The sequence below is a fragment of the Anopheles maculipalpis genome, chromosome 2RL (assembly GCF_943734695.1).
Source record: "Anopheles maculipalpis chromosome 2RL, idAnoMacuDA_375_x, whole genome shotgun sequence".
Classification (NCBI taxonomy): domain Eukaryota; kingdom Metazoa; phylum Arthropoda; class Insecta; order Diptera; family Culicidae; genus Anopheles; species Anopheles maculipalpis.
The window spans coordinates 55,540,851-55,566,001 of NC_064871.1; the positions used below are offsets into that span (position 1 = coordinate 55,540,851).

At 42.6% G+C, this 25,151-nt stretch overlaps 4 protein-coding genes across 5 annotated transcripts in view; 3 read left to right on the forward strand and 1 right to left on the reverse strand.

The window, feature by feature from the left end:
* LOC126558569 (annexin B10-like) overlaps positions 1–25,151 on the forward strand; it is a 292,795-nt gene that overhangs the window by 248,609 nt on the left and 19,035 nt on the right. The gene's annotated exons all lie outside the window — the stretch shown is intronic.
* LOC126557740 (regulator of G-protein signaling 7-like) overlaps positions 1–25,151 on the forward strand; it is a 279,291-nt gene that overhangs the window by 224,399 nt on the left and 29,741 nt on the right. The window lies entirely within an intron of this gene.
* Positions 5,111–6,912, forward strand: LOC126558238 (E3 ubiquitin-protein transferase MAEA). The gene is made up of 3 exons (XM_050214208.1): positions 5,111–5,197; positions 5,682–6,655; positions 6,723–6,912. The coding sequence occupies exons 1-3, from the start codon at positions 5,159–5,161 to the stop codon at positions 6,892–6,894; spliced, it is 1,185 nt and encodes a 394-aa protein (XP_050070165.1). The 5' UTR covers positions 5,111–5,158; the 3' UTR covers positions 6,895–6,912.
* Positions 10,907–23,867, reverse strand: LOC126557353 (protein glass-like). Of its 2 annotated transcripts, none has more exons than XM_050213089.1 (6): positions 23,749–23,867; positions 20,836–20,966; positions 14,383–14,516; positions 13,163–13,285; positions 11,610–13,073; positions 10,907–11,529 (listed from the first exon to the last, which is right to left on the reverse strand). In XM_050213089.1, the coding sequence occupies exons 1-6, from the start codon at positions 23,786–23,788 to the stop codon at positions 11,457–11,459; spliced, it is 1,965 nt and encodes a 654-aa protein (XP_050069046.1). In that variant the 5' UTR covers positions 23,789–23,867; the 3' UTR covers positions 10,907–11,456. The 2 variants fall into 2 exon arrangements, with proteins under 2 accessions (XP_050069046.1, XP_050069045.1); XM_050213088.1 differs by having other exon boundaries at positions 11,610–13,076.

Below are 25,151 nucleotides of genomic sequence, written 5' to 3' on the forward strand. Positions count from 1 at the left end.
CGAAATTTGATCGATGGTTGGACAGACTGCAGATTTCGTTCCGGATTTACCATGTTCGGAAAGACGACCAACGGGATTTCCTGCTACACTACATGGGGGGCCCTACATACGATGTGCTGTGTAATAAGTTGAAGAATACTGAACCTACCACAAAGACGTACAGTGAAATTGTTGCCCTTCTGAAGGAGCATTTCAGCCCCACGCCGCTGGAAATCCTCGAGAATTTCAAGTTCGCTAGTCGCAAACAGCAAGACAACGAATCGCTTAGCGACTACCTGATGAATTTAGAGAAGCTTGCTCAGTCGTGCAATTTCGGGGATTATCTGGATAGGGCTCTTCGGAATCAGTTCGTCTTTGGAATCCGTAATCGGGTGATACAATCCCGATTGCTGGAAGTTCGCGATTTAACGCTAACAAAGGCAAAGGAAATTGCATACGGAATGGAGATGTCTCATCGGGGAGCCGATGAAATGCATAATTCTCGTCCAAAAAGTGAAGTTCAGCACATCGAGCACGGAGCAAACAAAACGAAAAAGAGTGCCCATTCGTCCAACCAAGCAAGGACGAGCCGAGGTGCCCATTCGTCCAACCAAGCAAGTACGAGCCGAGGTGCCGTTCGTCAGCCGAGCAACCCTGAGGAGCAAAGGAAACGTTGTTATCGCTGCGGGGATGCTGGTCACTATGCGGACAGGTGCAAATACAAAACGGCGATCTGCAAATTCTGCACGAAGAAAGGCCATCTGGAGAAGATGTGTCTGGCTAAAACGAAGCAGCGGACGGATGGAACACACCACCTGGAGGAGCAGCCCTGCATCATCAAGGATATTTTTCACCTAAGCGCGACCGGTGGTATGCCTGGTAAGTTCCGTTTGAGTCTGATAGTCAATCAAAAACAGCTGACGTTCGAAATCGACACCGGATCGCCTGTATCCCTGATAAATCTACATGACAAAAAACAATTTTTTGACTGCTTGGACATTCTCCCTACTAAATTACGACTCGTTAGTTACTGTGACAATGACATTGGTGTACTTGGTAAAATAATGGTGAAAGTTGTTGCTAACGGTAATGAGTTCACATTACCATTACACGTTGCAAACTCCAGTAGGCATCCGTTGTTAGGTCGCGACTGGCTACTTGCTTTGAATTTAGATTTTAACCATGTTTTCAAACCTGGTACGCATACAATGTCATACTGCAGCGGTGGGGATCATTCTACCGCTAGGGAACTAAATGCCTTACTCAGAAAGTATTCACCTGTTTTTGATGATCGTATAGGTAAAATTAAAGGAATACAAGCTTCGCTTACGATTAGAAAAAACACGAAACCTATTTACATTAAAGCCAGGCCCGTGGCATTTGCAGTGCGCAGTGCGGTTGAAAATGAGATCGACCATCTTGTGAGTGAGGGCATTTGGGAAAAAGTAGACCACTCGGATTGGGCCACGCCTGTCGTCCCAGTAAAGAAAGCTGGAGGCAGGGTACGATTATGCGGTGATTATAAAATCACCATCAATCCAAATCTTCTTGTTGACGAACACCCTCTTCCAACAGTAGAAGAACTATTCGCTACCGTTGCGGGAGGGGAGAAGTTTACCAAATTGGATCTTTCCCAGGCTTATTTGCAACTTGAAGTACGAAAAGAAGATCGGGATTTACTTACTCTAAGTACGCATAGAGGACTTTTCCGGCCCACACGACTAATGTATGGGGTCGCGTCCGCACCTGCAATATTTCAGCGTCTTATGGAGGAAATATTGCAAGGGATACCGAATGTAACGGTGTTCATAGACGATATTCGAGTTACCGGCCCCGATCCTAAGACTCATTTGCTTAGACTAGAAGAAGTACTTAAAAGGTTAACCAAGTATGGGTTGCGAGTCAATAAAGCAAAGTGCGACTTTTTCGCAAATCAAATTGAATATTGCGGTTACATGGTCGATAAACGCGGAATCCATAAAGTACGCGAAAAGATCGACGCGATACAGAATATGCCTATTCCTCAAAGCAAGGAACAAGTACGCTCTTTTGTGGGACTAGTAAATTACTACGGAAGATTCTTTCCAAATTTAAGTACAATTTTGTACCCATTAAATAATTTACTTAAAGATGAAGTCCCCTTTCAGTGGAGTAGAGAATGTGAGAAGTCCTTCGCATCGGTAAAGAAGGAAATGCAGTCGGATAGGTTCCTGGTGCATTACGACCCATCGCTTCCAGTAGTGTTAGCGACTGACGCATCACCCTATGGGGTTGGAGCAGTGCTAAGTCATCAGTACCCCGACGGAACTGAACGACCGTTACAGTATGCGTCCCAATCTCTGACTCGCACACAACAGAGATACTCGCAAATTGATAAAGAAGCGTACTCTATAATCTTCGGTATTCGTAAATTTCACCAATATCTCTACGGTAGAAAATTTACTTTGGTGACGGATAACAAACCAATAAGCCAAATATTTTCGGAGTCCAAGGGACTCCCTACAATGTCCGCGATGCGTATGCAGCATTACGCGGCCTTCTTGCAGGCTTTTGACTACAAGATTCGTCATCGTCGTTCTTTAGAGCATGCAAATGCTGATGCAATGTCTCGCCTGCCTATTACTTCCACCGATTCTACATCGGAAATTGAGGAACCTGACGTAGTAGAGGTAAATGCCATACAAACCTTGCCACTTACCGTTAGTGAATTAGGTGCTGCCACACTGGCAGATGAAAATGTGCGGGAACTACTTCGAGCCCTTAGGACAGGAAAACAAATCGAAGCAAAATTTAGATTTGGTGTCGAGCAAGAGCAGTTCAGTTTGCAAAAAGACTGCTTGATGCGTGGTAGCCGAGTATACATACCTCCTACTCTGCGAATGAAAGTTCTTCGTGAACTTCATTCTACACATTTTGGCATCTCACGAATTAAGTCACTTGCGCGTAGCTACTGCTGGTGGGAAGGCATAGACAAGGATATTGAAAATATGATCAACGATTGTACCTCCTGTCAGTCAGCGAAGGCAAATCCACCCAAGGTTTCTTACCATTGTTGGGAACAATCAACAGAACCTTTTCAACGTATACACGTGGACTACGCTGGTCCGTTCATGGGATTTTACTACCTCATCTTGGTGGATTCGTTTTCCAAATGGCCTTCGGTGTACATAGTCAAGAACATGTCTACGGATACAACAATTCGGTTGTGTAGAGAGTTCTTCAGTACATATGGACTTCCCTCTGTGTTAGTGAGTGACAATGGTCCTCAATTTACTTCCGGGGAGTTTGCACAGTTCCTAAAGCATAATGGAATAGTACATAAACTAAGTGCTCCATACCATCCAGCCACAAATGGCCAAGCGGAGCGGTTTATACAAACGATGAAAAATAAGCTAAAATCTATGAAATGTGATCGTTCAGAGATTCACAGTGAACTTTGTAACATCCTACTATCGTACCGAAAAATGATTCATCCAGCTACTGGATTTTCACCTTCAATGTTAGTTTTCGGTCGTCAGATTCGGTCCCGACTAGATTTGATGATTCCATCAAATGATACGAATCATAGCGAAGTTCAATCGAAAATTAGAGAACTTAAAGTTGGATCGAATATTGCAGCTCGCGAATATTTGCACGGCAATAAGTGGGAATTCGGAACTATCCAGGAACGTTTGGGCAAACTTCACTATTTGGTCAAACTTAAGGATGGTCGTATATGGAAACGACACATTGACCAACTACGTGCAGTTGGTACAGGACTATTTATTAGTCCAACAGAAGCAACCTTTTCGCGCGGTGAGGAGATGGCTGGTAAAACGTATTACGACACTTACGACACTGTAGTCACCCATGTACCTACTGACTTGCAGACGAATACGGACTTACAGACGAATACGGGGAACAATACTAATGTTTCCGCTAACCCTACTGACCCTCCTTTTCAACAGATTTCGAACAATAGAGCTGCGATTGAGAGATTGTCGGGTTCAGCGAGCTTGCCAGGGGACATTGGTTTGCGCAGGTCGCAGCGTACCATCAAGCCACCGCAGAGGCTCAACCTCTAGAGTACGTGGAAAATTTTTATTTCGCGCGGAAGAGCTGTCATATCTTTGCTATAACAATCTCAGTTTCGAAACGTCGAAACTTCAACAACAATGCTGCACTGTTGGCACTACCGCAGCTGTCAAATACACATCCGCCTAAAAGGCACATGGTAAAATAAAGCGGGAGAGAAAACACGTGAAAGCACACGGTCTTGTCTACGTCTACAATTTATACTACAAATTTACAACAGTCAACACCGCTTGTGATGACTAACTTATATGAACATAATCATAATGCATTCCCTCCTTATTCTTTGCCTTATCTCGGGCATACTCGGTTGTAGATGGGTGGATAATTCATGGTTCATTTCCAGTCCTAATCAACTACATAATACATAATATAAATTCATGTCGGCTTTGTTATTATGTATCGAATGTTACTTATTCTTTCAATCATAATCAACGATGATCTGAACAATTAAATTTAATGTTCTTTAAAGCCTTCATAAATTGTATTTTTCAACGAATAACCGACAATTTAAACAAGTAATTCCCACTGTTCCTCAGCGTTACCTCATAACGGTTGGCTATCACAGCCTGGTGTTACCAAACGTCAAACCAGTCATATGGGCTATCTCGAACCAAAACAACTGCCACTTGCCATCTCTTTCATTCTACAGCCTGCGACAGCGCGTGCGAATGAAATGACCAACATTGTTGTTGTGGCATAAAAGAAGCTGTGATATTGAAGACACACACGAACAACAAAAAAACACTCGCGTGAAAGGCAGTAAACGTAGGGGCTTTTGGTGTGCTGTAGAGAAACATTTTCTTTCGATCCTTCTCCGTTCGCCATTGCCAATCACACGGGCCTCTGTTCGACACGGTACATACAGGTTGCTTCCTCCAAAAGTGCGTCCAGCCCTCATTATAGTGTCTAGAATGAGATGTAGTTGGAGACAAACGGCAGGAAACACACACGCAATATCTTCGGGAGTGCTTCGTTCTGGTTTGGGTGGTTTCATTGCCACCATTATTGCAGGGCACGTACAGCAGTGACGTCTGGTGTGGAAGTTTTCTTGAGCAAACAACGCAGTCGCTAGCACACAAAAACGGAGCATTATCTGCAGGATAGAATGGCGGAAATCCGTGCAATGGAACATCCATCGCTTAAGGTAACTATGTCTCCTGTTGATAGCGTTTACGGAATGTCACAGACAGGCCCCTACATTTTATCGCTATTTGCGTCGCAATAGTTTGCCGTGTGTGGCGAATGATTTGGGATGGTTGGTAGATCGGTTACATCTGCTACCAAATGGGCAAATTTCGTTTGGCTGCCAAGCTAGTTGAGGTTGGGCGAGGAAACAAAATGGTGCTCCTGGTTGCAGGACGATTTGCCAGATGTCAAATTGCATTTCAATGTTCGTTCCATTTTTGTGCCAAAGCCTACTTGACTATGCACTTCCCCTGGCCACCTACCACCACGTCATATTGCACCCTCTATCCCCTACAAGCTGATGTCAGCTGTTTGTGTTTGTTTAGACGGATTAGTTGAGCGATAGAGAATTGATGATTGATTGTATGCAGCCAGCAAACACTGACCCAATCTGTGTCCGCTTATTATGCATCATTTGTGTTGCACTGTTGCTCCCGTTCCAGGTGCCGTACGAAATTCTAAACAAGCGCTTCCGAATCGCGCAAAAAACGTTGGACCGCGAACTGAGCCAAATACAGAATGTGGCCTCCGAGTTGGAGAAGGGCCTGACGGAAGGTTCCGACAGTACGGAGATATCCCGTCTCCTGGGCGGGGTAGTCGAACGTCTCCAGGTTCTAAAGCGCAAAGCGGAAGAAAGCATTTCGGAGGAACTGTCGGCCGGATACGTTTGTAAACGGCGGTTGGAGCATCTGAAGCAGAACGTGAATCCTCCGGTTGATGAAACAACGCTCGAACTGCAAGCAGCCGCCACAAACCAGTGGAAAAAGATCCGTCTCGATCGGATGATTGTGGAGCACTTTCTGCGCCTCGGATACTACGACACTGCGGAAAGGTTGGCCGAACGAAGCGGCATCCGTGACCTTACCAATCTGGACATCTTCCAAGTGACACGCGAGGTCGAACGGGATCTGGTGAACCGCTGCACGCTCAAGTGCATTGCCTGGTGCAACGATAACAAGTCGAAGCTGAAGAAAATAAACTCCACGATCGAATTTCAACTGCGCGTACAAGAGTTCGTGGAGCTGATCCGCGAAGACAAGCGCCTGTTGGCGGTGCGTCACGCCCAAAAGTATTTCCCCGCGTTCGAACACGAACAGCTAAAGGAGATTCGCCAGTGTATGGCGCTGCTCGCCTTCCCGGTGAGCACCGAAATCGAACCGTACAAAACGCTGTTTGATCCACAGCGCTGGCACGATCTTGTGCTGCACTTCCGGCTGGAGAATTATCGGCTGTTCCAGCTGCCGGCCCAGTCGGTGCTGAGCGTGGCGGTGCAGGCCGGCATTTCAGCCCTCAAAACACCGCAGTGTTATTCGTACACATCGAAAAACATGAACTGCCCCGTGTGCCAGGAGAATGTGAACGAGATAGCGGAAAACTTGCCCTTTTCGCACTGTGCCCAGAGCCGTCTGATTTGCCGGTACGTTCAACGGGTCGCAATTAAACAAAAATATCTGTCTTTTAACATGCTTTTCCGTCTATTTTAGAATCACTGGCAAACCGTTGAACGAACACAACCTACCGATGATGCTGCCGAACGGGCAAATCTTTGGCCAGCAAGCGATCGAACAGATGCGTCGCGAGAACGACGTGCTGGTTTGTCCGAAAACAAACGAAACGTTCCGCTCGCCAAAGATCGAGAAGGTGTTTGTGATGTAGTAGCATCGCCGGTACATCGTAGAAACACCTACGGACAGCAGCAGCCTTGCATTCGCAGCAGAAAGTGAGCGATCGCAGGCGTGTTGGAGAACACTGCTGTACTGTGTAAGCGAATTTCTTCACTGTCGTCCACTGTTTGGACGGCTTTTTCTTCTTTTTTTAACACGATTTATTTAGAGCGCACTAGAATATGCTGCTGCAAGATGTCAAATACCTAAAAATTGTTATTTTTTATCGTGAGCTTGAGTTTTTTTTTATTATTATTTTAATGTGATTACTTTATGAAATGATCGTATTGAATTAAATTTTCATCTAATCGATGAGTGAATTCCTTTCCATGTGATCCTCCGTTGATGCACACGAAACGCCAAGTCAAACCAAAAAGCTTGATAAGTTATCAACAATGTTCGATCGATTTCAATTTCTTTTTTTTTCTTTTAATCCCTGCAATAGTAACAATGTCCCTGTTGAAGAGCTCCTTTTTTTAAATCATTCTATCTATTTTGTTGTTATATGCTTGAAAAGTAATCATTTTAAAACAATCGCAGGAATCCAAAACGAACTATGCGCCCTCAGCACACGAGCGGCCGTTTTTGTCGCATCGTAATTCGTAATTTACAAACATTTTCGATTTTTACTATCATTAGTATTAAGTTTAATGAAAACAAGAGCGTGTGATCTTCTCTCAGCTACAAGTAAGACTGTTTGCTTATGGGCATAATGCTCGAAAGTGAACATTTGATCAAAATATCTCCGATATCTGATAATTGTAAGACTCCGTTGCAATAGTGCCGCCGATGAATCCACCATTCATGCAAGGATGTGATGAGATGATAACGATTTGTTTCTTACCTTGTCGGTAAAAGGACGAATAAGGAATGGAAATTAAGGAACAAGTGAAGCGGTGTAGCAAGATATAGTGATGATGATGATGATGATGATGATAAAGTTCAAATAAAACCGAATCAAGTGGCGACCAGAAGAAGCAATTTTGCTAAGGCATAATATAACCGACATTATCAATGTACGATTTGTCTGCTAAAAACAAACACACACACAAAAACACGACAACATGACAGATCGAGTCAACGCAATACAATTTAATTTTGCATGTTATTAATAAGGAAAATAAGATTTGAAAGTTGGCGCAATGTGGATGATTCGCGAGATTAAGAGTGACACTAAATGGTTTGCTATATGATTTTCAATAAAAAAAAATATACAAAAGAAAATTGAAAGCTTTAACATAAGCGTGTTGGTACTCGTTGTTGATTAACTTCTGTCCCTTTAACATTTGCTGTTGATGGAGCTTTGCTTTTAAGAGATGTGTTGAATATTGATAAAATACATCTTGCTTGTGTCCCAATAACATCTTTACATTGAACGCTGCTTTAACTGGACGTGGCCATCAGCACCATCTGAAAGTATAGGAAATATGACAAGACAGCGAGTAGGGATGGAATGTTCCTGGCGCAATTATTCGAGTCGTCAGCAATACAACAATTATATTTTACTGTTCTCAGCAACCAGTCAAAGGTGGATCTTCCTATGAGCGAACTGAGCGGCCGCTTGTGGTCCCCGGCTCAAAAGCGGTCCATAGTTGAAACCCAAAACGAATAGTATATACTGGCGGTTCTGTAATGAATGGGGACCCAATGCTGGTCTCTGTTCGCTGCGAAAACCGGGAACAGCTTTTGTTTTGAAGGGGCCCTAACACCATTTCCACTAAGAAAGCTCAGAAGGGCGAAAGCCGCCTGTGCAACTAGTGATACATAAAAAAAACATGGTTAGTGATAGTTAATCTTTCTGATGATTCGCATCATACTAATAACTGGTAGAAAATGGCAGTACGGGATTCGAACACGAAAATCTTGGGGAAGATGACAGAGCAGTGACTGCATCACCGTTGACTTCCAAGCCCGAAATCGCACAACCTAGCTAGTATAAATATATACGCAATTAGCTGGTAAAGAGTGCTGAAGGCTCGTTAGAAAAAAAAACAACATTTGATGTCACAATAAGTTAGGTGTAAAACTCGTGGCCGTCTTGTGCAGCAATTTGGTCTCGGCAGACACTAAAACTTTGTTAGATCATCAACAAAGAAAGAGGAGGCAAGCCATCACAATGCAGTTTAAGGTGATAGTGTCGAACAACTTGTCGAAATTGCACGAATCTCGCCAGAGACTGCGGCAAGGGAACGAATTTCTCTATTTGCTGCCAAACATCGCTCTGGAAAGTGTCATGCGAAGCACGAGATTCGACATCCGGGACGCAATTTTCACCCGGTCTATTTAATTCCTAGGCTTTGCGGATGACATTGCGAACATCGGACGGACGTCTATAGGCCGCGGGCGATTTCCATTCCAAATATCAGATTCGTAAGAGTGTTTGCGATTTTTTTTTTTCATTTTGAAATCTCTTAATGGGACCCTGACACATACACATTGTGTATGCTTGTGTATTGTGTATATGCTTTTGCTTGTGTATTACACAAGCTACCTCAACAAGGTAAAAGTTTGAGATTTTTTGAAAGTTCCACCCCTATTTTAGCAGTTTTAAATTTCCCCTGACCCGCAGGCATTATGACGATGTGCGAGGGGAACATACAACTGGTCAATGAGATAGATGATCAATTCGATGGACACCAAAAAACTTTTTGGAGCCAGGCTAGAAAATAAAGTATAAGTCGGCGACAACCTCTAGATTGTTCGAGTAACAATTGAAAATGGTGGCTCGGCGGCGAGTAACTTGGGCAGCCCGGTGGCATAGACGACAACGGCGCCGGTGTTTTCACGGCAGAACCGGGGTTCAAATCCCATCCGGATCGTCCCCCCGTAGTGAGGACTGACTATCCAACTACGTGGTATCGGCAAGTCTAGTAAGCCATTCAATGGGCGGAAGTGTAGGAAAGCTTCTCCGGAAAAAAGCAATGCAAAGGACTGCAGTTACTCACGGAGTGTACGATATACGCAAACTACAATTTTGAAGAAGCGAATACGAATGACTGTCTTTGGCGGTGTGACTGAGCTGTTTGGGGAATCATACCATTTCGTACGACGGACGGTTGGGGACAAGAATACGATGGCTGGTTACTTAGTATATAAGCTACATATGCTGCAGATCGTCCAATGCTTCCTATGCTACGAAAAGCCTTCGTAAACCTCCAAAGTTGTTAAGTACAAACATTTTTAGGATACAGATATATCACAAGAACTAACTAGGAAGAGTAGAGGTGCACAGTGCACTCGATAACTGTTTGACCTGAGAATAACCTGCCCCCGACCAGAAGCAGCAGTGGCTGGAGGAATGCAGTCCTGAACCTAGTATCCTGGAAACAGATTGGTACCCATAGTCTTGTCTCAAAAACGAGCTCAACAAAATGCGAACAAAAAAAAAGTCACTTTTTTTTAGCATTATGATTTGTACACAGCTGTAGTACACTACTTTTATTTAATAGTAATCTTTGTTTCAGTTATTTTTCTCTTTTTGTTTTTACTTCTGGTCACTCTTTAACTTACTGATCTTTTTCTCATAACTTTTTATTTTAATTGTGTTTTGACTTGCGATTTAAGCTAAGTCTTTAACTGTCGTTGTAGTTAATACGCATGTACAACTCCCTTCAACTATATGCTTGATGCGTAAAACAGAAAACAATAACTGAGCCTTTTCTTCAGATTAATCCCTAATTAAGTGTAAGTATAGTAAGTATGCGTAGTTTTGTTCGTATTTATTAAACTTACCACTTCCTGTAAGCTGGTGTTGCGAGCAGCACCAAAGAAGTTTCTGTGTGCCTTTTTCAATCAATTACAACGACGTTATATTTTTAGAGCATAACAGGAATGATCACGCCCCTGTAAGTAGGTGTCTCGCACTATACTGGCTGATTTGTATGACTAGATCGCATGTTCAGATGGGATTTCTCGTGTTGCGGAAAACAGCTACAGGTAGATCAGCACAGCGTTGCCATGGCGACGAGCAACAGCTACTCTACTTACTAGCTCCTTTCGTGACTAAAAAATGTTTACAAAATTGGTCCTTCCAAACAATGCCAAATTATCCTCGTACTTGGAGCGTTGCTGCTGTTGCTGAAAGTGATGATATTCCTCGAAATAGGACAGTTGCGTTGCCGTTGGAAGCGATTTAAATGGATGGTGATGATGAGTGGTGGTAGCCGTAGTGCTGGTGTTGCTCTGGCTGGCAGCACTCGATACCGCCGAGCTAGCGTTGTTGGAAGCGGATATCGAAGCAACCGAAGTACAAGCACGGTTATAGTGATGGTTGTGATGGTGATGAAAGTTGGTTGCATTTTGGTTGTAAAAGTACTGAGCTGCTGCCGCGGTGGCTGCGGCTGAATGGGCGGCAAGGTGATGGCCGGATGAAACGGACTCGGCCAGATGCTGTTGCTGGGCGTGGTGATGTTGCTGCTGATGCTGCTGCTGGTATTGATGATGCTGGTACGTTTGGTAGGAATGGCGATGATAGTGTGGCGGTAAAGCATGTTGCGCCAGAATGCTGCTATGACCGACGGACGAGGTGGATGATAGCTGCGACGATTTTTGGTGTCAAGCAATCAGCGCTTGTCCATTGTTTCCATGAACACGCATGTGGCGATTCAGATTGCCGGACTGTGAAAATCTACCGATGTGCAGACGAGTAAACACGGAGTAGGTAAGAGTTAATAGTATTTAAGTAAATGAATATGGTAGGAACCTTACCTTAAGAGACAAAGCTTGCACTGGTACGGTTTTTCGCCGCTGTGTATCCGCAGATGCTTCGTCAGTGTGGAACTGTCGGAGAACGCCTTCTTGCACGCCCGGCACCGGTATGGCCGTTCGCCAGAGTGCGTTCGCATGTGCGTCGTAACACTGGAGCTTTGCGAGAAGCGCCTATCACAAATGGGACACCGGAACGGTTTCTGGCCCGTGTGCGTGCGAACGTGTGCGGTCAGGTTGGCCGCCTGCGAGAAGCTCTTGTTACAGTCCGGACATCGGTACGGTCGTTCGCCCGAGTGTGTCCGTAGGTGCGTCTTCAGCGTGCTCGGTCGTGCGTACGTCTTCCCGCACAGTCGGCAGAGGTTCGGTTTGTTGTCACCACCCGGTGCCCCATCACTACCACTACCGCTACCATCCTCCTCTTCCTCCTCATCCCCACCTGCCGGAGTTCGCTGATCAACGGTGTCCACAAATCCAAGCCCGAGCGAACGACTTTCGGCCTTCATCTTCAGAGCGGCCGCAAACCCCACGGATGCTGCCGCTGCGGCAGCAACTGCGGCTGCTGATGTTGTCGTCGGTGGCGTGGACTGATCAACGGCGGTGGTAAAGTCGGGTGGAGTCGTGCTCTTTGGTGGTGTGCAGTCGTTGGGTGACACGGCTGCCGAAACCGACTGCGAATGATGATGGTGATGGTGATGATGATGGTGCTGCGAAGTATGATGATGGGCGGCATGGTGTGCATGTTGATAATACTGTTGCTGTTGAAGCTGCTGTTGTTGAAAATGTTGTTGTTGCTGTTGTTGCTGTTGCTGTTGCTGCTGCTGCTGCTGCTGCTGTTGATGCTGTTGTTGTAGATGTTGCTGTGCTTGCGGGAGAGGTTGTTTTTGGGGCGTCAACGTGGACGAGCTACGGGACGAGTCGTGGACGGGTGGAGGGGATATAGAGCCGCTGGAGGGAGGTGGTGCCGGTGGTTGACTTTGCGGTCGAAAGTCGGCCGTGAAGGAGTAGGTCGTCCCGGGAGGATAAGGAACAGGGCTGAGCAGAGGCGGATAGAGCACATTGACGGACGAAGCGGCATTCTGGGCTCCCCACTGCATCTGGGAGCATTGCATGGGGACGGATGCTTCCGTACCGTAGCCGTGCATCGTCATGTTCATGCTAACGTTGACGCTCATGCTGGGATACATCGGTGGAGCCGTGTGTTGTGCGCAGGACGAGTCATAGTAGTTGGTACCGTACGGACCACCCGTTTGCGACTGCATCTGGTTGTAGTGCGCATGCGATCCGTGTCCATGGTGACCGGCGGGTGAGAGTAGCATTTGTGGGTGAACCGTATACGAGAGGGACGCCTGCGGGGTAGCAAAGTTCTGTCCCTGGCCGATGGGTGGCGGATCCGGACTCTGCTTGAGGACGGCGTGTTTCAGTGACAGCAGCACATCCGCAACGTCGTGCGTCGGTCGCTCAGGTCTACTGTGGAGCATAGCGATGGAAATAGGACAGTTTAAATCAATTCTCATTCGGTAAAGGAAAGATGATGTCAATGTTGATATACTTACTTGTAGGAAGCACCGCAGGGAGAAAAGGGAAACAAACTCGGTAGCGGATCGATGTCCAATGGAGGCAGACCAGGGAATGTGCTCATATCCTCGCTCCAGTAACTGCCAAGATTGCTTTGTGAGCTGTTTGTAGAACAAATTTAAAAGAAGCAAATTAACTTATACCTACATAACTATGCAAATCTGTACCTTCCCTTCGAACCCATAGTAAAAGCAACGAAAATGGCGAGAAACATGTTTAAAGTTCTGCCTTCGATGAACATGCACGGGCACGAGAAAAAGAAGCAAACTGGATTCATAATTTCTATCCTGTTTTTCTTGTTATGATCCGCTTTCGCACTTAATTTAATCGCCACTGAATAAATTCCTCACCATTCTAAGCATCGTTGTGTTGGCGGTCCATAGACCAAACCCATTCATTGCATCGGGTTCGCAAGCTGATCGGTTTACACAGTTCCGACTGCAACGCCACAAATCGTAACTCGATATCGGCTTCCATCAATGCCACACATTCCCTGCTCATCAGCCTAAGCTTCAGCATTCCCTCGATTAGGGGTTTTCCAAAGAAAATTGTGCGATCGTTTTACACACACACACACACAAACAGCTCGTAGGAAAGTAGAGAAATGTATATCGATGAAGAGATAATTAAAAATGAAATGCTATTCCCTCGATAGCGGGTGCAGTCGCGCGGGAAATTCACACGGTTCCAGAATGAACGCAAAAAACAACCGCCACAAAACACTTATCAACTAAAATAATTCATAAGTGAATAGGAGGATAAAGTGAGAAAAATAGAGACTGAATCTGATGTGCAGAGGAAGGACCGGAGTTTCATTCACAACATAACAGCGGCATGCGGTTTACCAACCGAATGACATGTTTTATGTTGCCAATTCTTCACACAGTATGAAAGCACAAGCATCCAAGCAACCTTTAGAAAGCACTTCTAAAATCAGTTTCCCGCCTTTTCCTGCATTGGCCGTCTCGTTTCCTTCGAAAAAAAAAACATCAACCGTTGCCAAGCGACGTCTCCATACAAAAAATCATGAGGTCAAAGAGTTTTTTTCTCTGTGTTCCAAGCTGTTTGTGTGTGTTTTTATTTTGCCAGCCCCACATCACCATCCTGCCTGCCCTTCCCGCCTTCACTCGTCCATCCTTCGTTCCCTTCCGCGTTTGGGGTTCGCTTTAGTTGACTTCTTTTCGCATCAATGTTTTACCTCAGTACACCGCTGTGGTCGAGACAGTTTCCGCAGTCGCTGAAATCCGATCCGTGCAGTCCCGCAAGGGGCAATGATGCTGCGTTCTCCTGACAGCTGGAACAGCCACTACCACCGCAGGACGATGGGCATTCCTAGAAAGAAAGATGGTAACACATGCACATGGGAAAGGTGGGTTAGTGGCTGTGTGTGTGTGTGACTGTGTGGTGGTCAATATGTTGGTGTTACACATATATTATGCTAAAGCTAAAAATAAAGCCCATGTGAATGTTTACTTGGCTACCATCGGTGGGGCTCGGTGCCTTTATGAATGAAGTACCAATTTTTTCAGCACGAAATGTACATAAATTTCCAATAGTGGTTTTAAGAACTATCTCATGCGCAATATTTTGTTTTGATCAGTGCAGTAGGAAAAAGCAGTATTTTTATTTTATTTACAGTACAAACATACAAATTTAAATTTCTATAGAAGTACAGATTTGTTGTAAATTGATTCAGCCTAAAATTGACATAGATTAATTTCATGTACGTACTTAAATTACGTCACTCCACAATAGCTGAAGATTTAATTAAAGTTTGTTGTTATTCTAAATCAGTTGTCGGCAAAGTCCGGCTCGCGGCAGCAATCAATTAGGCCCGCAAACGGATTCGCTTGATTTTGAAATATGGGAAGAAACTATTCGTTTACAAAATGACATTTCAACATTTTTTATCGAAATTTCTACTGATTTACATAAATAGAATAATCTCAATACGTTGTTACTTAACAAATGTTACCGCAACATTTTAGCAATCCCAATCATATTCACTTCCAATCAATTTTAATGATATGTTGTACTAATATTGAGCCTCGTCTGGAAGACATCATTGCTAAAAAAACAAACATTTCAACATAATTGAATGATATTTTTTACCAATAATTTTGTGTCTAGAATTTTATGACAAAATTATTGAATTATGAAAAAGTGCATTCTCCTGGCCCGCGACTCTCGGTTATTTAAAAAATAGGCCCTTTGACTGAAAAGTTTGCCGATTTTGGATCCTCCATGGTTTTTGGCAACGTATTTTCAAGCAGCTTTTCTGTCATTGGATCCTCCATTGAGACTATGTCGAACAAAATTTAATATAACGAAAGCTATTGTTAAGTTAAGAAGAGGAAGATGTTGCTTCAAAAAGTTTTGCAAACCATTCTTTCTACTCTATGCGTTCGCATGGGACAATAGATCTTACACCGGCGGCTTATACTCTATTGCGTAAATTTACCACTCCCGACACGTGCATGCAATATTCGATAATGGCAAATGAGCTTTACCGTTCAACGCGCGGTGCCAACACCGAACTATTTGAAACGGCGGACTGTGTCACCACTACCGCGAAACGGAAAGATTTATTTGTCGCCATGCTGTCGGTTATAAATGGACAAATATTCGCAAACCATTCTTCTACGGTCCGTTGTTCTATGCGTTGCTTCAATACCGCGGACCACACAATTCCAGGAACACAAACGCTTGCCGATTCGAAATATAATCTTATTAGGCGACGAGAGCAAAAGGACATACCATCACGTGATGCGCTAGTTTTGTGTGACGTTATCCTCCCCCGTCCTGCCGGCGCTTAGTAGCAATATGTAACGAAAGCAGAACACAACCGGGGCCTGCTGTCGCCCAAAAGTCGACACAAACCCGGCGGCACAGTGGATGATGGAGCTGCTGCACAAAACGGTTTGATTTACTTAAACCGCTAACCCAGTAGGCATTGCCTGCGGTAAGGCTATTAGAGGGTTTTGGCTACTTCGATTTGGTACAATGTATCCTCCCGTGATGTAAGTTTGGTGTATGGCAGAGAGTACGTACGGTGGACATTACACAATGTTTCGTTACACAATCGTCGCGTGAATTCCGTGTTTGAAAGTTCTAGCCTAAGTAAGTTGTCCACACTGGTGAGTACAAAGAGTTGGAGTCTTGGGCCTTAAATCATTTCAAATCCGAACAATGGAAAAATTGTTCGACTTTGAGGACAGTTTTCTTAGCCTCCGTCCTCAATCATGTTTCAGTTTTCACTCATCTCACTCTTGACAATAAACAGAGGAATGTCGAATTTACGTAAGCCAAACGGAACATTTATAATTTAGTAAGGTTTGGAACAAGTTTCCAGCATCAATTGGACGCTTTTTCAAAGACCACATGCATGGTAAACAGGACATGTCGTACAGCTTCCATCTTAGATCAAGATTAGTTACTAGGAAGTAAGGTACGTCATAGTAGAAAGCATTATTTCAGGTTATCGCCAATTTCGCCTCACTTTCATCAAAAAGGCACACTGTCTATCTTAGAGACGCTTATATAAAAAACATTATGTACGTCGGGGCAGCCCGTATGGTGTAGGCGATAATGGCGCCGGATAGGACTGACTATACAACTACGTGATATCGGAGAGTCTAGTAAGCCATTCGATGGCCGGCGTGACCTCAGATGTCGTTAAGCCAGAAGAAAAAAGATACATTTTTATTTTTTCTCGTCGAACACAATATAATTTCCTTCCCCGACGCACATCTTGCATATTTATTGATTTCTCTGATATGTAATGAGCTTTGCATAAAACTTTTGGGAATTCAAAATAATCACAACAAGGGTTTGATTTTATTGTTCCGCAAGCCAACCCTTTGGAATAGTTTTTTATCCTATTGAAGGAGCTATGCTTTAACCATTTTTCTAAGTTTTCTGAATCTGTTATTGCTTTATTGTTCAATACATAGCAGCGAATTTAGACCCCCGGAGGCCCTAATAGGAATCTTCTGACCGCGGTGGATGTTCTTTGTGTATCTGAGAGTATCCTTACCAACACGGGGCATCCCGCACCCGCGCACTCCTGCGCCGGTCTTCACACGGCAGGACCAGGGCTAAAATCTCATCTATAATAAGTCTTGTAAGCCATTACATGGCCGGCGTGCCCAAGTAGGTCGATAGAACCTATGTTCCAATAAAGTCACAAAGTATGGTTTTTTTTTTCATCCACGAGAATGTTGAAACGTGCCCTTTAATTCTTTTTTTTCTCCTGTGTAAATTTCCATTTTATTACAACGAAAGTGATGCTCAAATGCTGCTTTAAGCAAGCGTTAACATTTTCTATTCGCTGTAAATTATTCGCCTAAATTTTTTTTTTTTTTTTTTGAGACCTTGCAATTCTTTCTATGGAAACGGACTACTCGCAACCCTTAATCCACCATATTTTGTAGTTTAGGCGAAAAGACTAGACTGACAACTATAGCTCGACAGCCACTGTGATTTTTTTAGTTATTCATTTGAAATAGTTTTTAAAAAATCTGCCATGGTCGTTCCGTTCCTTTCTGAAAAGAATCTAGTTCCGTCTCGTTTCGAAAAAAAATTGAAATTTCCCTCACTACTATATGATATGATGAATATAGAATCAAGCAGCTTTTCTGTCATTGTTTAATAGAAATATTTATAAAAAGATGAGTAAAAAAGAAACATTAGAAACAATAAATGTGCCCATGATGTCTATAACGATTGGGTAAATCCTCGCCAGATTCCTAGTTCCAACACTAGGCCCTTTAAACGTTCGAGACCCTGTAAATCTTTGAGGCTCCCATGAATACACAGCCATATTGTTGGAACCTCTCTAATGGTCGGGACCGCAAACCATTGCTTAGTTGGCTGAATACGGACATTTACATTATTTTTCAGAAATAATAATTTTTCTGCTGTTTTGATACTGTAGGCTACACAGGGTTTGATTTGCATCTTTTGTCAGTCCTCGCTACCACGGTCCCGTGTGAAGAACGGCTCCTGTGTTTTGCGGACCACCGGACCACAGTAGACGTCTTTCTACATTGCTATTCAATGCAAAGATTTAGAAGAAAAAGCAGACACGTAGATAGTTTTTCATCCTAAGATATTTTTTATACTCAAAACTCGGGAGCTTTTCGTTTCCGAGTATTTTTGCCATTTATTTTATTTATGTACTACAAGTCATTGAATTTGGCTAGAGAGGCAACAAAGCAAAAGTGATTCCAATTACGAGTAGAAAACACAATTTTATGGTTATTTTTCTTTTCCTCAAAGCTGTGGTTGTGTGTGGCTCAAACCGAGCTGTTCTACAATTAATACATCCTCAGACTCAGACTAAGACAGTATTACAGTGGCGATAGTAGGTCCTGTTAGACAGCTAGATTGTCCTGGTCTGCGCAAACAAAAATATAATTTTAAACCAGAACTCCAAAGGGCTCAACCCACGGGAAATTTCAAACCGTTCAAATCAATCCGAAATTGACAAAAAACAAATCTCAAAATAGCGATTTTAGCTGCCCCAAGATCTCAAAATACGAATCCGAAGCGATAAAAATTCAAAAACATTCACGAAAGCCGTATTTTTTTGATATTGAAGTCTTTTGTGGTCCGTCCCAAACTTTTAAAAGGCTGAGGAGCCCTCCTCGTACAATATGCCTCTAAAATGTTATTTACGATTTATATTTTCACTAGGATCACCCTTCCATTGCGGCTCTCAACTGTCGCAAACCGAAAACCACTAAACTCTCGTAGTACATTTAAAACGTTTGAGTCTTGGATCAAGAATCACAAACTCGTCAAACACGTGTTAGTTATATTGCCAGCACTATAAACCATTTACATACTTCACAATTATAACGGTTTGAGTTAAAATCCCATCCAGAACGTCTCATCGCAGTGAGGACTGACTATCCAACTACGTGGAATCGGCATGCCTAGTAAGCCGTGATCTTGAAATTCTTTAAACCAAGAAGAAGAGAATGGTGTGAGTGCTTTAAACGATTGTTCGAAACCAGAAAGTCGTAACTCATCACGGGTATCGTTGTTTGTACTTACAAAAAAAAAGCCTAAATTTGACTCATAAAATTCTTTATTTTTAAAACGTTTGTACGCAGCACTGATAGTTTAAAATGTAGTAAAATTGGTTTCTTGAATGGATAAGCAACAGAAACAATAGGACACTGCATCCATAGACATTTATAACCCATAATAGACAGATTGGACAGCTCAGGACTCCCTGGCACTAAATTGAGACAATCTAGCTCTGACACGTTTGTATGCATCCACTTAGTGCATGACTTAGTGTAAATAACAATTAGTTTGTGTATTGAATTTGATGGTATCGATTTTTCTTGACAAATTTTTAAACTGCTATAAATGAATCATGTGATTAATCAAATACTTTTTCACACCGCTTGTTCAAACGTATAGACGTCACGCGAAGTGCCATAAGAACAATGATTCAGTTCATAATAAGAATCCTTAGGTAGCATAGGCAAATGAGAAAGTACACTGCCATACAGAGCAAATTGCTTACTTTTCTGCTTACATCGTCTGTCTACGCGAAGAACATGAGTCCCTTTCAATAAGCACAGATAGTCAGATACACCTTTTTGCGATCATCTGCTAATTGCTGTTGCATGTGACAAGATACACCACAAGTAGTGCGGCTGTCTAGCCAATGTCTGTTAACGACATTGACGGTGACAATGTTGTGCATAACGGAGTCAACGAATGATCACGTTGAATCTATAAGTTATCACTTATCACTCACACACATTTCGATCGTCACCTGTCGATCGTCACATTCTTTAGGCCATTAGCTGGAATTTCCATTTCCAAACCATTTTCTTACAAACAAATTGAAACCATGAGTGTAGAATTATTAATCTCACTGTCTCATTTATCACGTCTTCTTGTACAACTGCACGCAAAGCAGTATATTCAATTCATACATAGTCTGGTGTTCATTTGTTGAACACACACATACACACACAGAGAACATAATTTACATAGCAAAACAAATGCACAACGTACTGTAACTCTACAACTCTACCAAATACTCAGCGTATTATAATAAAAGCCACACACTTGTTTGATCTTCATAAAGCACCAATCGGTTAGATTTGTTTCCTATTGACTCGAGCGGTACACTGGATGCTTTTCACTTTCTAAACAAATAGTATCTCACAGTTTCATTTGCTTTAAATTAGCTCCTGTCTTTTCACGAAAGTATGCACACTAGGAGTGTTATATTGAACTAATTGCAATGATCACCACCACGCTTAAACGATGCGTAACGCTGAACCACATCCGTATGACTAAAAGCGGAACCGTTTTGTGGCAAAAAGTGATGCTGCGATTCATAACAATTATTGTGAAATTTCAGATATTACGATTCGGGTGAATTATGCAAACGTGTCGGAAGCATTTCCACCTTCGGCAAGGTGGAAAATTTGGCGTGCGTAACGAAGACGGATGCATAAAAACGCAGTCCTTTCTGTCTGTCCCGCGATGATTGCTTTGTGTGTTATGTTACGGCATCAGGACCGAGCATCGCAATTCGTTCCCGGCATCCTGCGCCAAATGCTTGCGGCTGGAGGCTGTGGGCAAAGACGGGGAACATGTCGCAGCATACCAGACTCACCTGTGGACTGTCGAGGGGCATCCCGAAGAGGGGATTGTTCGGCACATAGCCCGTTTCCGGCTCCATGGGAGTGCTATCCGTACTCCCACATGATATGTACATGGCTCCACCTTCGTGTATTTGATTGAACTCTGCAAATGTAAATAGAAAGGACCAAAACAGCAACAGCCATTAGATTGCAGCACATTCTCGCTGATAACAAATTCCAACAATTTTTAAGCTTCATTTTTCTTTACGTTTAAGCTCATGCACAGGTAAGGAAAATTCGTCTTTGGTTGTGGATGCTTCCCGGGATGTTGCAATGTGGCGCATGCGCGCCAGAATTCCGTTCTAATGCGAAGATTGCTGCTAAAGATGGACGATATGATAAGTGAAGAAGGCATAAGGAAAGTTTTTTTTTACAAGAATACTGCAAATTGTTTGCTCAAGTTCAAGGATTCTTTTTTTAAGTGTTCAGGGTTTAAGTAAACAAGGTTTCGCACAAATTCGAGAAACATAATAATTATTCCATTAAAACATTGTAACAAAAATATGGAATGGAATAAAGCTACCGTTTACTTTGATTATTATTTTAAAAATAAACACAACCAACCTACACGAGTCCTTGTGCGTGCTGCTGCGAAGCGTGTCATGAATTTATTTTCTGCAGTGTAAACAGCACTTACGAACACGCCCTTTTCATTCGAAAAAGGGGGCGTAACTTGTGCTGCTGCAGAGCGTCGTTATCCTAACAGTTAACAATTTCCTTTAATTTTCCTGCATTACATGTGATTGTAATATAATTTATGTTATAATTTTCAGGACACTTAAGGCATCATTAATAATCAAATGTGGGCTGAAGACATTCTCTCTAATACTTTTTGTTTTAAGCGTTAAGTAGAAACGTGTATAATTCAAAAGCAGTTTGCTGTTCGACAGCAATCGCTTGAGCTTTTTCACTTTAACAATTTTATGATTCTTCTTTTTTTTCGAGCGGGTGGGATATTTCATGATTGGTCTTTACGCCAAAACGTTATTCTTTTATTTGCAAGAAAATAACAGCGGTAAAAGTTATTTTACAAATCTTAATGATGATTTAATTAAAGACCATGAAACAGATTTATGGCAGATATGGCTAGCGAATGTTATGAACTGTTTAAATAAAAAAAAGAAGATTCAGATCGTTTATATTTCATTTGTTTAAAAGAAAAAGGAAACGTTACAGGACAAAAGCACTTATTTAAAATTTACAAATTAAAGCTTTATTTAAACATGATTCTTTGAATAGGGCTGGGTTATCCTCTTATAATAATGAGCAATAATGATTTTTTTTAAATCGTTATACTTTTTAACATATTTTGCGTAAACTTTCATTAAAAAAATATTTTATATCATGCTCTAAGTTATGATAGCTAACGTTAAGCCAAAGTGATGCTCAACTAAAGTAAATTGCCCTTTAAAATAGGAAAAAACAATTATTTTTATACGTTTAGCGCATACAGTAAACGCCAATAAAATAACAGGTTGGCTGATAAGTCCCCGGTCTGACACATAGATGGCGCCGCTAGTATTAAATGCATATTATTTTTATATAGCACCAACCTTCAAATGATTCGTGTCAAAATTTGACGTCTTTATGTCAATTAGTTTGTGAGACAGAGCGTCTTTTGTCAAGCAACTTTTGGTTGCTTGACGAACGAAAAAAGAACGAAGAAGAAAAAAGTGTTGTTCCACCAAGACAACGCACCGTGCCACAAATCATCGAGAACGATGGCAAAAATTCATGAATTGGGCTTCGAATTGCTTCCCCACCCACCGTATTCTCCAGATCTGGCCCCCAGCGACTTTTTCTTGTTCTCAAACATGTTTATTTAACAAAAGGATGCTCGCAGGGAAAAAATTTGGCTGCAATGAAGAAATGGTCGCCGAAACTGAGGCATATTTTGAGGCAAAACCGAAGGAGTACTACCAAAATGGTATCAAAAAATTGGAAGGTCGTTATAATCGTTGTATCGCTCTTGAAGGGAACTATGTTGAATAATAAAAACGAATTTTGACAAAAAAAAGTGTTTTTCTTTGTTAGACCGGGGACTTATCAGCCAAGCTGTTAGGACCACCAGCAGCTTAGGAGCACCAGCAGGACCACCTCATTTTTTGCCTGTACAACAGGCAAAAAATGAGGTTGTGAAGCCAATTTCCAACGAATCGACCTATTATATTGTGAAATTAAAGTGAATATTTTGAATAATTATTCTTGTAATTAGAAAAATTGATTCTTAAATCTCTATTTTTATATTTTGATGAAAATATTTCCACACCACATAAGATCATAAAAAAGACCATTCACCAAGTTTAAAATTCAGATAAGAGTTATTTATGGTTTTGACCAACTCTTTATTACATTTTTCAACTCAAGGATAGGTTAGATGTGCTAATAAAAAAGTTCTATTTTTTTGGGTCGACCATTTCTCAAACTAATTTTAGGGTTTTTATTGTTCAGTAATCATTCGAATTTATCATTTTACAACAAAAATAGACATGCTATAGAGAGTTTAGTTAATTTATTTATATTTGAGAAGTACGGCTCTCAGGGATAGTTCAGTTGCTGATGATCATTTTATCAAAATTTGGTAAAATTAAATTATACCAATTACAAGTATCGAAATCAGCTATTTCAAAAGCAGATGAAAAAGTTGTCTTATAATATTGGCGGTCACTGTATTTACAAGTAGCAATTAGTACTGTTAATAGTAGTTGAAAGTAATAAACTTTATTTTAAAACGTTTATAAAATTCAACACACAAATTTGATCTCTGTGACTTAGATATGTTAATGATTCTATTTTTAAGACTCTTTCTGTGATTTGGGGTATAAGCATTAGCTAAGATAGTTGTGTAGATCGTATATTGATCAATAACAAATTAAAATACTAACCCAGAGTGAACGCGTTACTGTGTCCGTCCGTATGTACCATCCAAAACGCCCGTTCACTGCCTTATGCTACCGTAACACAAATGAGCAAAAGTAATATAACCCACCCAACAAAAACACACACACACACACACAAAACTGAGATTGTACTCAGTCACAATCCTACCATTACCAGCACACTGGAGGACTAAATCATCGTGCGGAAACTCAACTTAATCGAGGGAAAATAGCACCGCAAACCGTACGTTGTCGTATATCAACCGAACAATAAGTATCATAATTCACACACTTTCACTGGCATCAACCGATCGCCGGTGATCATTCGCATCCTGCACAACTTTAATGCTACACCGTGCAAAGGCACCCGAGGGTCTGGAATCACTTGCAGAGGAACACTGGCTGTTTGCACCGATTGCACTTGCACATGCACTTTTCTATGCTTCTGCTGCTGCTGCTGCTGCTCCTGCTCTTTGCTGTCGGTGATCGAACGGATCGGACATTCCTGCGTGCCGTTTTGAGCGTTGTGCATTTGGAGCATGGGCATGGCGTCAGAGGTTGTGGTAGAAAAATCCTCTTATTCCGACCACCGGTTTGCCCTTGAACATTATTGAACTTCGCCAAATTGTGTCTTGTGCCAAACTTGGGCAGAGAGACACGATCGCTGGACTATTTAACGTTAAAGATGGTAACTTTAATGGGATGTATGCTGGGCGAAGTTAAAGGAGCACCTGAAGGTGAAAGGATTCCTGGGAAGGTGTATGCGTGTAAAAAAAAAACTCCGATCAAACTCGTAGCGCCTACGACAATGACAACGACGACGACGACGACGACGTCGATACTCTCGGAAGGACGGTATGGTAAGGACTGAAGGATGAGTTTGGTACGATGGGCTGTTGGAAAACTTTCCGAAAACTATCCCTTACAACCGGACGGCACACATTGGCCCCCGCAGTACACCCCTCTACGCTCCTGGAGCCACCGTACCGCATCGATCGGATAGGCTGGCTTGGTTGGTTTGGTCGAGTGTTTTCATTTCGCGTTCCCTTTTCTTTCCTGCCGTTCGGCGATGACGAAACAAACGGAACCGAGCGCAAAACAAGGAAGGAAACAGCTTGTGATCCCTTCCATCCGACCGGCAGCTAGCAGCGTTGGCCAGCCAACCAACGAACGATAGGCGACTTCTTTGCACACTGCAGTCAGCCCTCAGCACAACATGTGACGACAAAATGCAGAGGAGAGCATCAACATACACACAAACTCATCGAAGTAAAACACACAGCAAGCAGACATCGTCACCTCCATTTTAATTCCTTTCCAGCAACGGGGACAACGACAATCACCCGGCATCGCCGTGGATGCACCGAGCATAAAACCGAGCCCAGGTAACAGGAGGTGTGTTGCCGTGT